Here is a 16783-nt window from a genome sequence, read left to right on the forward strand (position 1 = left end):
GGATTTGAGAAGCTCTAACAATACACTCTGTAACATTGATAGATCTTTACTACTTTAGTGGAAAATCTGCATATAAACTACTAGCATTTCCAGAGCATGAAAAAAAAAGTCCTTAATTAAAGCTTATGTTAGGCTCAACCATATGAATTTGCTGCTATCCTATATAATAAAAGCCTAATATGTAAATTGTCCCCTTGGGTGGTCGTTCAACCAGAAGACAGGGGAGATAGACCACTTGCTATGACATGTGCTGACCACCAGTGGGCGGTGCAGAACATGGTGGGCATTGGCGACGCTGCCCTGGCAGCAGGTGGCAGTGGAGGCACTGCTGGCCCCGAGTGGGACCACAGGGGGGGGTGGAGCAGATGAGTGGACGGCACCAGGCCAAGGTGGGCACCGATTGCCCCACAGATGACGACCAGCAGCTGTCAGGCCCTGATTGCCCGATTGGGGCCTGGTCCCAGGCTGGAACGGGGATCTGGGGGTGGGTGGCGGGAACCAACCTCCTGCGGCTCCTGGGCGGGGGCCTGCGACCTCTCGCTGGCTACCTGGGGGCGAGGGTGACGGGGACAGAGGTGCGGTGAGAATGCGGGGTGACCACCAGGCTTGCTCTCACTCCCCCTGCTACCCTCCCCTGGGACGCCAGGGCTCACACACTGGGGAAGTCCCCGTGCTCAGATGCCAGACGCCTGTGAGGAGCCCGTCCTGTATCCGCACGGCCTCTTCCAGGTGAATCAGGCCACAGATGCTGGGACTGCAGTGGCCGGTCGGGCTTCCTGTGGGTTTGCACAGGAGCTGGTCTGCGAGGCTGGCCAGGAGAAAGCGTGCTGCCTGCCCAGGTTCCATGCAGTGCCGCTGGGTGGCCAGAGGCCCACGCTGTGCCCTGGTCCGTGGCATCCAGCCACGCCCACCGCAACTCTGTGTGGGGACTCGGGTGCTGTCACTCAGGCCGAGGGGGGCGTGCAAGGGCCTGAGGGCCCAGGTGCTGCCCAGGGCCCAGTGGTCAGCTGGGACCTGCCCTTCCACACCAGACGCTCGTGCTTTGATTGCCAACCAGGCCTAGGGACTGTACCCATGCACAGATTTCATGCACCAGGCCTCTAGTTTTTAGATTAAAAAAAAGTCAAATACTGGCAATTTATAGTGGTTCAATTTCAGTAGGTGGAGGGATAGCAATAATAAAACTTACAGCTATCTGCAGTCTATGTAGAGATAGGATTTCAGAAGAATAAGATGGGGTATCCTTCCCCCAAAGAATATACAGGTTCATCAGGAAGAATAAACAATGAAACAGGTAATTCAATTCAAAGTGATAAGTGCTACCTAAGAGCATTCTGAGAGCTCGAGAGGAAGTTAAGTGATGTTCCGGAAGATAAATGCTATGAAAGAAAACAATGATTTGCTTCTATTGATGGTAAGGAAGTTGGGCTTACATGCCTCAGCCAAATTATTAAAAATGGGTAGCCCTGTGAGCTGCTTGGAGTCTAATACAGCAAACAAGTGAGAATATAAGGTTTTCCACAAAGTGTGGGAGATGTGAATTACCACTTGAACTGTGAAAGCAAGGTGACAGTGTATCCTTGCTTGTGACAGCAGGTAAAGAAAGTTACAGGTCTTGCCGCTTAGAGTGCACTATTCTCATGGGCCATTTCTACTTTTTTAAGTTGGATATTTTAAGGTTGAGTGAAATGAAGAGCTGGCTTTCCATTGTACTACAAAATGAACAGAAGAATCTTAGGAGTAATTAATCCTTAAGGGTACAATATGTTTACCAGAGTGCTTAGTAACTTGTAAATAAATTATACAGTATGTGTAAGAGTACAAAACCTTTGCTAAATATTTACCTTCAACCAAAAGTGTCCATTCTCAGGATATTATTCTTTCAAGTATTTGCCGTTTCCTGTTACAGAATGAGATTGGGTTTTGCATCATCCCACTGGTTGGTTTGGAATGCCTAATTTTGAGGGAGGTGGTTGAATTGGCAGAAATTCCACTTTACCATTCCATCTTTTTCTTAAGATTTCTTTCCGAGAAAGAACTCACCTACCACCAGTTGGGCCCATGGTGAGCTATTCATCTGTTAGTTAAATGATCTCCATATAAGTTGCTTTTTCACATGCAAGAAAGACTTGTTGGTGGAAAGTCCTTTGGTGATTTATATGTTTTCTTGAGAAACTGTACATTTGTGTCACAACTGGAGAGTGAGCCTCCAACCCTGGGACCTTCCTGTTGCTATTTCCTCAGGGTCCTCATATGCCCTCCCTTCTTCCAAAGCTCTTCAGTCAAGGCTTTCTGAGACTAAGCCTTTCTCACAGGGACCAACTGATTTCACATAACTTCTGTCTGGATATCTACAGATTTTCTCAACTTTGCTGCCATGGAGAGCAGGCTGAGCTCCAATCACAAAAGGCTATAAATCTGAGGACACTTTCAACCACATAGCACCATATTTGATCAATTCTATCTGTACAAATTTTTACCGTTAGCTTATTTTAAAGGAAACGGCCCTACACTTCCCGGGGCCCTTCTGTTTCTGTGGCACCTGGAATGTTTATGGCGTTCTGACTAGGGGAACTGAGTATAGGAATTGCAAGCAAACATATGCTCTCCCTGCATGAACACATCTAAAGGGGTAGAAAAGGATGAGCCAAATAGAAGAATATGGACAATAAAGTTCTCAGAGATCAATTGGAAGGCCTTTGGTTTGTCAAAATTATTCAGACGAGAGAAGATGGTAAACTCGAGAATTGATGGTAAAGGAATGATTTATTATCTCAAATGAGTTTATATGTATTCCTTAGACTAGAGGATCAACAACAATGACCAAAGGCGAGGGTTACTTCTCTATATTTGGTAAAAGGCAATGGCCAATAAACATGTTGACCAGCTGGCGTCCATTCTGCTCTAGACAGGAAACAGCGGCTTAGGCTCAGCCTCAGAGATCTCCCCAACGCAGAGTGCTGTTCAAAGCAATTTTAGGGGCCTGTGTAAGTAAAATGTCTGAGACTGAATTTGGGTAATCATGTGAGTGATATCCGAAACACGCTGAGCAGGGGGAAATGACAGGAGAGTGCGGAGTATCACACTTAGGCACATACTGGTGGCAGACCCAGGCGTCCCCATATTCTTCCTGCAGCCATAAGGGGCAAATGGTTTCTATTTCTCACTACTTGTCATTAATAAAATCCAGTCTGGCAAAACTGCCTGCAAATGTTGGCAGTTGGATTCCTAACTAATCAGTTTCCTTCATTGCCTGCCTTCCTCCCTCTTCCCTCTCTTCCATCCATCTGACTCTTACTAAATAAGACAAACACTATTGAAGGACTGTGAGAATACAGAGAAGAATAAGATACAGCACCTTTCTCTCAACTTGCTTATAACTGAAAAGGTGAGAGAGGATGTGCACAAATAACCATAACACCCAGCGGTATGTGGCGATTGTTATAAATGACAGGCAGAGCGCTATGGGACCTCAGAGGAGGGAGCTGATTGGTGGCATCAGGGAACTCTTGCAGGAGGAGTGGCATTTGAATTGGCTCATGAAAAGTGGACAGGTGTGGACGAGGGAGGGCTTCCTTGGAAATGTGCCATCTGGACCAAGGCACAGAGCAAGAGAGGTAGAAGTGACTTTGAGGCGGTTCACAGAGTGAAGAGAAAATACATAGCGGGCTATCTGCAGGGAAGCAGCAGTAACAAAGGGTAACTGCTCCCCTCTACCACTTACCCGCAGCCTCCATGCCACCTGGGTGCTCGTCCTCCACAGTGGTCCTCGAACTTTCACCTGTATCTCGGGGAAGGGCCCAGCTGGCTGAGCCAACCCCCAGAGTTCCTGATGAGGGGAGAGGGTGTGGCCTGAGAACGTGCATTTCTAACAAGTTCCCACGTGACACTGATGCTGCTGATCTGAGAACCACTGTCCAGGGACATGCCAATGAGGCTCCCACCCCCTGCTGGTTCCCATTCCTGGCGATTTCTACCCTCACATATTCACATGCTTCTGGTTTCTATATATTTCTCTTATCTCTTCTCTGGACATTCTTTATCCCCTTTCTATGCTTTATCTATCTTTAAAACCCTTATCAGAATATAACACTATGCTTTATTAATTTCCTGTCATCCCATTAGATACATATATAAATCCTATGAAAGACTGTTTTATTCACTGGTGCCTAAAGCAGTGCTATGTTCCTATCACCTGAATCCTTGTCCAACCCCAGGCCTTAAAACAGTGTTGGGCGCATGGTCGGCACTCAATAAATACTGTTAACAGAATGAATGAGATATTGTCTTGCAAAGAAAAGGCAGGATAAGGGACCTGTACGGTTTGAAACAGAGAGGATGGAAGCCAAGATAACTCAGGTCAGATGCTATTCTGCCTCCATCTTATCAGTAAAGATACTTTGCTCTTATTGGTAACAGGTTTGGAGTTGGAAGGGAAGGTTAGGCAGACTGGGGGCTTGAACTAATAGGAGAGTTTTTATTTTATTTATTTATTTTTTTAAAATATATTTTATTGATTTTTTTACAGAGAGGAAGGGAGAGGGATAGAGAGCTAGAAACATCAATGAGAGAGAATCATCGACCAGCTGCCTCCTGCACACCCCCAACCAGGGATGTGCCCGCAGCCAATGTACATGCCCTTAACCGGAATCGAACCTGGGACCTTTCAGTCGGCAGACCGATGCTCTAAAGGAGAGTTTTTAGAAGTGATATTGTGGACAGCAAACTTCCAGAACAAACTAAGCTTCTAGGAAATAAAAGAGAAAAGAAACCGTCATTTTAGACAGGAACGAAGGTAGACTATATTTACTTCTCTAGGAAATACCAAAGTGGTTTTCCTATCAGTTAGTATATTAAGATGACCTTCGACTGCATGCAGAGATCTGAAAACGTAGAGAGACTGGACTCCCCCATACCTGTCCTTCTTTTCTGCTCTGTAGGGCAGGGGCTGACTATCTTTTTCAGCAGCAAATTTTTAACTACTCCAAATAGTTCGCTCTACAGGCTTGTCCCAAATGCCCCTAACCTTCCCCACGTGTACCAACTTTGATGCCAAATACATTACTATCACATCAGCATACACATATTACATACATTCCATGGAAATATGATTGTTTATAATAGGACCCTAACCGTATCTTATTACAAGTCTTATATCCTCATTAAATTCACAAAAATCACAAAAAGGAGCCTAGTAGACATCTGGGCAATTCACAAATCAATCTGATAAGAAGAGGACAATCTGAAAAGTAGATGGGGGAAATGAAAATATAGCCAAGGGGGTCACGTGTACAAATGGTTACAGATTCTGTAACCAGATGCTGATATGGTGATAAAATGTGTGATCGCATAGAAGTTTCATCTTTTACCAGTTGGTGATCTAAGACTAAAATGCTATAAAAGTATCAAGAAAACGAAGGTGGAAAAAGAGCAGGAAGAGGGTGTGTTGACCTAACATACTTACATTATCATTTTTTTGTTTTTTTTTCCAGTTTAGGTCATTGGATTAAAACATAAGGCCTCAGGAAGCAGACTCTGCCTCTCTTTCTACTTGAAGATTCTTAGCCCTACTTGGGATTAATAAATGATGGCCAAATAGTCATCACTGGTACTTGGTCAGGAGGATGGGAGGACTAGAAAGATAGAGGAAATGGTACCTCCAGTTCTCAGATAATTGACAGGAGGAGGGAGAGGGAAAGCCATTCATTTGGCTAAGAAGACACTTAGACATTTTCATAGATCTTTTACTTAATCCCCCAGGAAGAGAGAAGGTAATGGGAAGGGAATCAATTTTGTAACAGGATGTGTCTACATCCAAGCCTTCCCAACTAACATTAGACATAATAATTTACTGAATATAATACCTTTTATTATATTCCAATTTACAGAGTACTTTATCATTTCAGTCAATGCTAGAGAAATACAAATTAGGGCAGCCTCTCCTTTATCCTCTCTTTCTTCCACTGCTGTTCCATTTCTGTCCTTGTTCGTTTTATTGTGAGCTCCAGAAATTGTTCTAACACACATCTTCATAGTTAAGTGTGTATTCTTTCCGCTTTCAATCCCAGCTTGGCTTCTCTATCAGTCAGGGTCCCAGCAGAAACAGGATTTTGCTCAGATGATGCAACTAAAGAGACTTTAACAAAGGAGCTATTTACAGGGATGTGGGCAAAGTAAGGGAACAGACAAGGCATGCTGAAGCACCCAGAGATGAGGGATTCCTGGGTCTGAAGGGACAAAAGGAGGAAGGCAATGATCTCCTAGGGGGAGGGAGAGCTGGCCCTTGGCAGCTTGTCCAGCAGGAGCCATTATTATGGAGGCTGGCGGCCACTATCAGAGCTGTCACTGAAACCAGGAGGGAGGGATAGGGAAGAAAGACCCCTACCTTTCTCTCCTCTGGCCCTTCATTCAACTGCCAGGTCAGGGGGCGAGACACAAGCCACAGAGGTACGGCTCATAGGCACAAAGAAGAAAGGAGAGAATGGTTGGGGGGATTTCTGACATCGATCTTGCTTGACTTGCATTTTGGCTTCCTAAGTGCTTATTTAAAGGTATATCCTTACCCCTTTGTGGAACTGTACTAGATTGAATGATGAAAGTCCATGGTGGCATGTTTCAGGTAATATGTAACACGAGGAAACATGGCATGATACTAAAAAAAACAATCACGGAGCTGGGTTCATGGTTCCATTACAGACTCATCTCTACCATCAGCTGGACCCTCAGTAATGTTTGGTGATCCCTCTGAAGGTCCAAGTCATTTCCTTCAGGAACATTTTAAAATTAAATCATCTCTCCTCTTACTAGGTCCCCTGTTCACGATCTCTTCATGGGACCAGGATTTCTCCTCCTCCTTTACAGAGAAAAGAGAGGCCAGCTAGCTTTCTGTCTCTCCAGAGACCGAACTTCATCACTTCATCCCTCCCTCCTCTTTGTCTACAGTCTCTCCCTCTCTTGTTATTCCTATCCCTTCCCAAATATAGGAGAAACATGGCCATATTTTAAGACGTGGAAGCTAAATAACAAAACCCCTTTTCAAGTCACTATTGACTCTCACCTGTATCAATACCCTCCTGTTTATGAATAAGTTATTGAACTTATGGTCTACACTCCTTGCTAATTTCCTTACAGCCCAGTCATTCCTCAGCTTACCATATTCTGGGTTTTACTCACCACACCAACAAAAGCACCATTGATAATACTGCAACTGATTTCTTAATGGCCAAACCAAAGGATACTACTTTGCAGTATTTGAAGTGACTGACTCCTTCCTTCTTGGATCCTTTATTTTCCAGGTTTTCTGACAATTCTTGGGTATCTTATTCTCTTTCTAGGTCTTTATACTAGCATCCTCTCTGGCTTTTCCTCTCTGTGTATGTTTGAGACTCTCTATTCTTTTCACATAATGCGTGCTCCCTAGGTGGTCCATCCTACACTCAAGGTTTCAAGAAATTCTGTTTAGAAATCAGTTACTGGAACCTTTTTCACAGTCTAGATCTCTCTCTCTTGAGCTTCAGACACACCTATTCAATTTATAGGCACCCAAAACTACATATTCAAACTACTTAACTTCTCAGCAAAGAGCTCAGTCCAGTTACCCAATTCTAAGGATCACTTTACACAGTTGTCTCTTTCCTCTCCTCTTTGATTACCTAATTGTAGAAATTCTACCTCCTAAATATTTCTTTAACCCTTTGCACTCGCTTGCTTTTTTCTCGATTCCTTTATTCTAATGCTAACCGTGTCGAGTCACACTCGACATCTGAGTGCAAAAGGTTAATTGGTTACCTCCTTTCCCTTCAATTGCCACTGCAATACACCAGGCTCTAATGCATATTAGCACAGTCACCATAACATCCCAGTCTTCAGCCTTCTTGCCTTGAATCTTCAGCCCTCAAATCTTCCCTTTTCAATGGTGACAAACGCAATTTTCATTAAAAAAAAAAAAAGAATTATCTCAATTCCCAGTTTAAAATTCACCATTAGCACTCTGTCACCTCGGGAGAAGTCAGAACTCCATGGGACATAGGTATGAAGCCTTACCTCCCCTTTCGTTATGCCCATCAAGAGAAATACCCTTTATTTTAGCCATACTCAGTTGCTCCAATTTTCTAGACTTCACTAAGCTCTCTCACCTGTAGTTCTTTGCACATGCAATATATTGCCTGTGTCTGGAAAGACTTAATTTAAATTCTACTTGTGTTTTTATGACTGAGATCAGGGCCATGTCCTTTGGGTATGAATAATTTAAAAGAAAAATGTAAAATACCTTGGCTATTTAAGAATCCACCTCAAATTCCTGTTTGTCTTTTAGGACTCATCTCACATCCAAGAAACCTTCCTTGACCTTCTCTCCACCCTTCTGTCTGGATTAAGTGACCCTCTCCTGCACTCACCCGGCACCAAGAGTATTCTCTGTGGGCAGAGTGATCCCCCAGTTGGAACTGTTTGTTTACTTGCCTGTGTTACTCATTACGATTATGCACATGGACTGCTCTTTTATCTCAGGAGTCCCAGCCTTGTAGAGGGCCAGATACCTTACAAATATTTATAGAAATGAAATGAAATGCTTTCTCATTAAACACTTCTCAGCCTTGCCAAATCACTTTACTTCAACCCTGACAACTCTAGGGAATAAGAAAGAGTAAGATGATTTCTGGACTTACCAAAGACACTTTTGTCAACTAGAAAGAATGCTGTGCACTCGACTGATCTGTGTTTTAGTCCTTACTCCATCACCAGCTCTGTAAATCCCTTTACCTTGTCGAAGTTCTTCTTCCTCATGTACTACATAAAGGGATTGGGCTGTGGTTTTTATTTTTGTCTCCTCCAGTTCTGGCAGTTTATGACTTAAAGAGACCATTTACAGAATGAACGTGCACACCAACTTGAAGTGCAAAAATCTAAAAGCCTATCTGGATGGATTGTTTCTTCAGGAGAACCAACTGGAGGGGAGAAGGCGTTGGTAAACATTAAATATCAGAGTGACCACTGAGAGAGAGGGAGATTGTTCGTGATTTCTCAGGATGTTTCCCCAGATCTGGCCCTCTGGCTAAAGAACATTATTTCATTGCCTCCCTTGCAGCTAAGGCCATCTAACTGATTTTGGCCAGTAGGGAGTGATGCTTGAACCACGGGGTTGTGCTCTTAAAGGAAAGGAGAATGACCATTCTTCCTTCTTGAGCCGTATTTGAGGGTTGAGTGTTGAGCATGGCAGAGGTATAGGGCAGAGGGAACCTGGTTCTCTGTCACCACCCACTATACCTGCTCTGTATTTTTACATGAGAGAAAAATAAACTTACTGTTTAAGCTATTGAGTTTTGGGGTTCTTTGTTATAGCAAAAAAATAAAAAGGACAAAAGACAAAACAAAATAACCTTATAGTATTCTTAATAACATAGTAAAACACTTTTTACATCTTAGTGTCTATTTTCAAAGTACAGTGAGTAAAAGAACAAAGATGGTAATTTTATTGAAGAGAACCAGTTATTCAAAGAAGAGAACCAGTTATTAGAAATTTGCTTCAACCTTTAATAACATAATTAATTTTTAAAGGAAATTTACTATGCTTCCTAAAATGAGAACCTAAAGCTTTCTATTCTGTATTCCACTTTATCTCAGAGAAGCCAGGGCCCAGAGGCAGACTGGGAAGGCATTTACTGGGCAAAGCAAATTCTAATCCTACAAACCAGTTATCTACTGATTGATCATAACGAAGACTCTAAAACAAGTCTCTGAAAGGGTTTTATTTTCTGTTCAGTAATTCCACTTACAAAGACACAAAAACATGAAATGCTTTTGTAGCTCATACAATATGAGCTGTGAAGTTATGAAACATTAACAACCTTCATTGCTTTCCAAGGGTGGAAATCATTATGCTAATGGTATTACCCAGAAAGTATCCTGGCGCCATAAAATAAAGGCTCCATTATCAGATTGGGCTCCAAGGAGAAAGTGGCCCAGAAGCATTTGAAACCCTCATGCTTCCACTTGCTCGCTCAGTGGCAGGGGGATGCTGATCCCCAGGGAGCACAGTTTGCGGTGACTTCAGGTCAGAGGAGGAGAGCGCTGCAGCTTGCACATCTGACAGGCAAAGCAGGAGGCGCCCCCCCCCCCCCCCCCCCCCGACGCAGAGCACACCACAGGGAAGAAAGCTTTTGTATAATCAGCCGATAAACAATCAGTAATTAGGGGTTGCACTTGGAGCTAGTGCATAAGGAAAACGAAAAATATTCTACCATGAATAAGGGCCAAGAGCAAAAAGGCACTTCCAGAAGGCCCTGGGGAAGGATTCCATTAACTATAAATGAACTTGTGGGGGGAAGGTTCAATAGTGACCCAAGAAACTCCACCCACTCCCACACAATATATCCTTCATAGTCCCTACTGCCCCAAATCTGTATCTCACACATTCCAACCTATTTTCATAATCAAGACGGCTTCTTCGTGCTTTAGGTCCTTAGTATGAGTGGGGCTTGCCTACTTTGCTTGTTAAAGATGAGCACTGCTGAAGCTGTTTCTCAGACCTGACCTCCCCGGGCTTTCAGGGCCAAGGAAGAGGGCAACAGAGGCAGGTGAATCAGAGGGTTTGATTATAGAGGCCCTGAAAGCCAGGCAGAGGATTCTGGATTTGATGGAGTTGGCAACAGGAAACCAAGTAGATCTTTGAGCCAGGAGTAACACAACTAAAGTCTTATGTTTGTGAGAGCATCCGTATGAGAAAGGACTAGAGAAAAGCAGATTGGTTAGGAGAAAATTACTTTTTTGTTGTTGTTAATCCTCAACTGGGGATATTTATTCCATTGATTTTTTAAAGAAAAACATTTTTATTGATTTTAGAGAGGAAGGGAGAGGAAGAGGGACAGAAACATCAATGATGAGAAAGAATCATTGATTGGCTGCCTCTTGCATGTCCCCTACTGGGGATCGAGCCTGCAGCCGGGGCATGTGCCCTGACTGGGAATTGAACTGTGACTTTCTGGTTCATAGGTCAACGCTCAACCATTGAGCCACATTGGCTGGGCTCCACTGATTTTTAGAGAGAGTAGAAGGGAGGGGGAGAGATATTGATGTGAGAGGGTCATTGATTGGTTGCCCCCTGCACATGCCCCAACCTGCAATGGAGGTACATGCCCTTAACTGGAATCAAACCTGGGACCCTTCACTCCACGGGCTGACACTCTAACCACTGAAAAACTGGCCAGGGCGAGGAGAAAATTACCTGAATCTAGGCTGAGATAAAGAAGCCCTACAGATGACTAGTGACTATTACAAAGGAGAGGAGAGAACGGGTCACTTTGTATAAGAATGGAAGAAACCAGAGATAAATTTGATCTCTAGAAATGAAATAAGGGGGTGGTTGAATCCTTGAAATAAAACTCATCAAAGCAACAAAAACAGTAAAGAATAAGCCTGAACCCACAATTTAATATCCAAATCATGACCCTTCTCAGACTGAAAGGGGACACTGCCAATTACTACATCTGGGATAGTCTTGGGCAAATGACAATGTATGGCCATCCTACCTGAAAAGAGCTTTAACTATCAACAGAAGATAACTCCCAGATTCATACCATCAGCTCAAAGTTCAAAGCATTAAAAGGAAGTCACCATCAGAGGATAAAATAAAAAGCTGCTGTTGAGAGACAGAGGTCTGGCCAGAGAGGTAGGGTGGAAACACATATGATGTCCCCGAAGTTTGAATCTGATTTACTGTCACTGTATTTCTCACAGTCCTCTTCTCTCCAATATGTCACATCCCAACTTGGGGCCTCTTTGCCTACAGGATTTTGAGGACCAAACAGTTTTAAAAAATCTTATTTCCTTTAAGTCTAATTTCTGAATATTTATATCCCGTTTCCATGGGTAACAAGGTAACTTGACAAATAACTGGGGTGTGTGTGGGGTGATAGCAAGTGAGGGACAGGGATAGGCGTGTGGCTACAGCATTGACACTGACGAATCAGAATTCACCAGCTGGTTAGTGGCTGTAACCAGCCTGCACTCACCTATGGTCATGGGAAAAAGGCTGAGTCATTGGGGCTGCTCCCCTGAGAAGGGGAAGACATTGCTCAGAGACATGAAAGGGGTCTTCATGAATGCAGGGCTGGGTGAGGAAGGAAGGGGGAGGCCGGAAGCCTCGCAGGCAGACCCACGTGGGTAAGTCCCCAGAAGCAGTGCTGGTGGCAGGCAGTCAGTTCCCTCTCCACCTCTCGCTGAGATGCAGCAGGACTGGGTGACTACATAGGTGAGGCCCTGGAAGGATTTCCACACCTCCCTCTTGGTTCACGGAGCTCTCCTGTTAACCCCACGATAGTCTGTCATCCGTACAGCACTTACATGCTGTATAGCAAGGTTAGGTGTGGGGCTGGCTCTTCTCTGTAAGCTCTCAGAGGACATTGGCTCTGTTAACACTTTTGCGGCAGAGTAGGCATTCAAATACTTGTTGAATGAAGGCACACACTCACAGCCACTTTCTGTGCTACTGTGTGTGTGTGTGTGACAATCTAAAGTTCCTTCATTTTCCATTTTTCCATCCCTGTGGTCTCTGCCTGCTTTTCCAATAATGACTTACCCTCAGTGACTCATCATCACCCTAGAGAAGGGACCAAGATTAAACTTACAAGTTTATCTACATAATCTACTCCTTTCCTTTATTATCCTGAAAGGATCAGTTTCCCAAACAAGATTAAACAGTTAAAAAAATTTTTTTTTAATTATTTTTATTTGAGACAGGGAGAGAGAGGGGGGGGGGGGAGAAGGAGGGAGAGGGAAAAAGAGAGAGGGAGAGAGATTTGTTGTTCCACTTATTTATGCATTCATTGGTTGCCATACTCTTTGTGCCCTAACTCTGAGTTGAAGCCGAAACTTTGGTATATTGGGACAATGATCTAACCCAGTGGTCGGCAAACTGCGGCTCGAGAACCACGGTTTGCCGCTCTGTTGACTAATGAGTTTGCCGACCACTGACCTAGACTCTCGATTCCAATAATTACAGGCTGTTGTTGTTCCTAGTGATTAAGCCCCTATCCCAGTGGTCGGCAAACTCATTAGTCAACAGAGCGGCAAACCGCGGCTTGAGAGCAGCATGTGGCTCACGAGCCGCAGTTTGCCGACCACTGATCTAACCAACTGAGCTATCCGGCCAGGACTCATTTCGTTTTTCTTAAAAGCAATTGTTTTCCATACCTGAATGGGTGACAGAGTGAGCAGTATTAGTTTGTGGAGTCAGGTGGAGCTTGGGTTAGTTAGGGCTGAACTTGGGTTACCCTCCCTGTCTGCACCTCATTTAGCTTATCTTTATAATGGGGATACCAAAAACTGCATAAGGTTGTTGAGAAAATTACTATTTTTAAAAATGTTTATATAAAGCATTATTAAGGATTAGCTATTTTACCACCCTGTTAAGTGCCAACATCCTCACAAGAACTTGGTGACGAAGGTTCTAATATTATCTCCATGGTCCCAGAGGTTCAGAGAGGTTCAGGAACTTGCCCAAGGTAACAGAGCTACGAAGTGTGGGAAAGCAGAAATTGAAACCCAGGCACTTGAACTTCAGAACTTATAAGCATTGTCTCTTGGACTCGCATGAAAAAGGTACCAAATAAGTAGTTCTCAAAAAAACCCTAGCCACTGTAAGTCCGCATTGGCAGAATGTATTGCTTTGTTGTCTTACATCTCTCTTTTATCATCACTTAAAAAAAACACACAAACCTACTGTAATTTCATGTGATTGGGAATATCCTTATGTCTTAATAGTAAATAACTAGGTCTGCTTCCCGGCACACGAGGAGGGGAGAGGAAGGCGAGAACAGTGCCGTGTGCCTGTGTCCACTCACTGACTGACACTTGTTTATCCGGGAAATGTTTGACCTGCATTGGAGCCCTCGAAGCCCTCTGGCAGTACAGTATCAATGCATATTATCTGAAGTCAAGTTATTTCCCACATTTACCTTACTTCTTTTTCTATGTATTTTACACTGGATCTTAGCCAAAAGGCCGAGAAGTGATTTTTCTATGTATTTTACAATTCCCTTCTAAATGTGTGATTTCATCTAGCCATCCAAAAAGGCATTAGCTTTTGTCAGATTTTCCTTGTAGTTTCTCTACAATTCTTCCCCCCCTGAGACACTTAGACTTGCCATTTACTAATGTTACACAATTGATACTACACAACTGTCAGTTTATGGAGAAGGAGGACTGAGTTGAAAGCTGCTCTCGGGGACATGCTGGTCTGCCCTCAGTGTTCTATTTTTTATTCATGTGCAGAGGCCTGCGAATGATAATCCCATATTATTAGATTCAACCAAGACCTGCAAAAATATTTTTGTAAGACTGCAAGAAATAGGGCTGCTCCATAATTATTAGCAATAACACCGGAACAAATTATGTAAGGCATTAAAAATGAGGTGGTTGAGAACTGCAACAAAAATATTGCTAAATACTGTTCCACTATGTCATCCCATCAGGTTCTCATTCACTGAGGAGCTAGGCCTGCAGAAAGCAGTTTGAGTAAATAAAGAAAAAAAAAAAAAAAAGACACTCCCAAATTTACGCAGCATTTTCTTTGGTGATGAGAGAATAACAGCGGGTAAGTAACCCCCCCCCTCCCCACTTGGGAGGGTGAGTGTGCTCTGAAACGTGTCCTGTTTGAAGAAAGCTCTAGGCTTCTACCGTGACGGACAGGTAAGGCTGCCTTCTTCACTTTCTCATTGTTGCATCGTTTTCGTCCACCTTTCAGATGCCTGGTAATTTACACATTCGGGACTAGCTTATTATGTAGCATAGCAGCCAAAGAGAAAATAGCAATTACTACTTTCATGGCAGGAGAGAAAAGGTAGTGCGGCTTCCTCCAGAGAGTTCCGGTGGCTGCAGCTTCTAGAAGGAAGGGCGCCAACATCGGCCTCATTGCCTCGGAAAGGGCGCACACCTGCGCAGCGGAGCGGGCCTGGTAGCCTGTCCTGGGGGAGAGCCGCACGCTGGCCTGACTACGGAGGGGCCCGGGGCGAGCGGAGGAGTGAGGTCCTGGGTCCCACGGCGCATCTACACCTGTGATACATGCTCATCATGTGGCCCGAGTCAGCTGGGACTGTCACAGTCAACTCCTCCGCCACCTCAGCCTGTGCCATCAGCCACTAAACTGTGCCATCAGCCACTCAACACGGGCCTCTTTCCCCGGAACTCCGGGGGCGGCCACAAACGACTGGACCTGTGTGTCTAGGAGACCGAAAAGCAGCCCTCAGATGCCCACTCCTTTCTGTTTTTTCCTGGGGACACTGCGGTGGGAAAACCTGGGATTGCATGACCATCATCGTCCCCATCTCAACCAACACCCCACCCCCAGCCTCACCCCCTAAAACGGAGGACGTGTCCTGAAAAGGGACTCCAAAGGCAGAGCCCAGGTTCTTCAGGAGAAGGCAAACACCGCTCTCTTTTCCAGGGTCACGCTTACACATGCTCTTTACTCCTGGAAAGAACAGTTCTGCTTTAGGACACGGGGCGCTCCCCGGTCATAATCCAGATCTACATGAAAGCTTTCCTCAACTGGTAATTATTGAGCGATAGTCGACGGCTTAAAAAAAAGATTTAAGACACCGGTTTTCCTGCTCCGCAGAAAGGAATTGAACTAGAGGAGTTATTTAAAGATTTTTTCCCCCCAGCTCTAAAATGCAGGAATGCCATAATTTCCAGATTCAAAGAATGACCCCCTGCAAGTTCGAGCAAAGCACATGCTGTATGCATATCTTCCCAGCAAGCCTGAGGGATCACAGGACGTGCACAGCCATACACCGCTCTGTGCGCCCCGTGCCTCCTCAGGAAAGGCACTTTAAACACAAAGCACGCTGACCGACAGGGGGAAAATGAATGGTTTTCCCCTTCTACGTTTCTCCCTTCAGAAAAACACCCCTCATCTTACAGCTGGCTACTTTTACTCTGCTTATTTTGAGTTGACTCATTTGCATCACTCGGATTTGGAAATCTTTCTAATAACCACGCTGGGGGCTAACAAGCATTAAAGAAGAAAAGCACACTCAGTGCTTAAATGAATCACCGGTGAATTTCAACTCACTGCTCCCGCACAGAACGCTAAAGGAGAAGCTTTTAGTTTTCAGGTCATAATTCACGTGGTACAGCAGCATCCTTTCCCCCACCCCCCCACCCCACCAGCATCCACCGAGGCAAATATTGCAAATGCTGCCCACAGCTACTGCAAAGACAGGATGCCATTCACCCTGGGTCCGCAGGGGAGGTTGGCACACGATGCAAAGTATGGAAAGCTAGACTCGCACCCTCCACATTCTCTCAGTGAGCTCAGCCACCGAGCAGGGGATTCACACACATCTTACTTTAGGTGGCCAGGAAAGTATCCAGTTCACACAGAGACCACCATACCTCAACCAGCCCCCTCATGCAACTCAAAGCCGTGCAGGGCATGCATACAAGTTGCTGCACTTACCCAGCGTAGCGGTTGCTGTAAAGGTGGCTGTGCCCTGGTTGCAGGATCTTCAAAAAGATCAAGCAAAGAGGCAGAGAGGCAGCTGTCTGGCTCCTGGGCTTCCCGAGGAACTTCATAGCGTTTCAGTGAGAGGAGCTGAAGTTCGCTCCAGCAGTCACCCGAGGCTGGAGGTGGCTCACAGCACCCCCTCCACACGCGCAGGGTCTTGAGGGGGGTGGGGTGGGGGAGGCTTGGGAGTGAGCAAAATGTGACACTTCTTTCCAGCCACAGGATAAAAAAAAAAAAAAAAAAAAAAAAAAAGTTTAAACGGCCGAGGAAGGAAAGTGG

At 44.7% G+C, this 16783-nt stretch overlaps 1 protein-coding gene across 1 annotated transcript in view; it reads right to left on the reverse strand.

Moving 5' to 3' along the window:
• Positions 1-16581, reverse strand: part of CPA6 (carboxypeptidase A6) — a 208043-nt gene extending 191462 nt beyond the window's left edge. Inside the window, exon 1 of the mRNA XM_079796251.1 lies at positions 16457-16581. Coding sequence (XP_079652377.1) covers positions 16457-16572 — 116 coding nt within the window. The 5' untranslated portion in view covers positions 16573-16581. The remainder of the gene's footprint in view (positions 1-16456) is intronic.
• Between the last annotated feature and the right edge of the window lie 202 nt (positions 16582-16783).

Source organism: Cnephaeus nilssonii (assembly GCF_951640355.1).
Source record: "Cnephaeus nilssonii genome assembly, chromosome: 18".
NCBI classification, from domain to species: Eukaryota; Metazoa; Chordata; class Mammalia; order Chiroptera; family Vespertilionidae; genus Cnephaeus; species Cnephaeus nilssonii.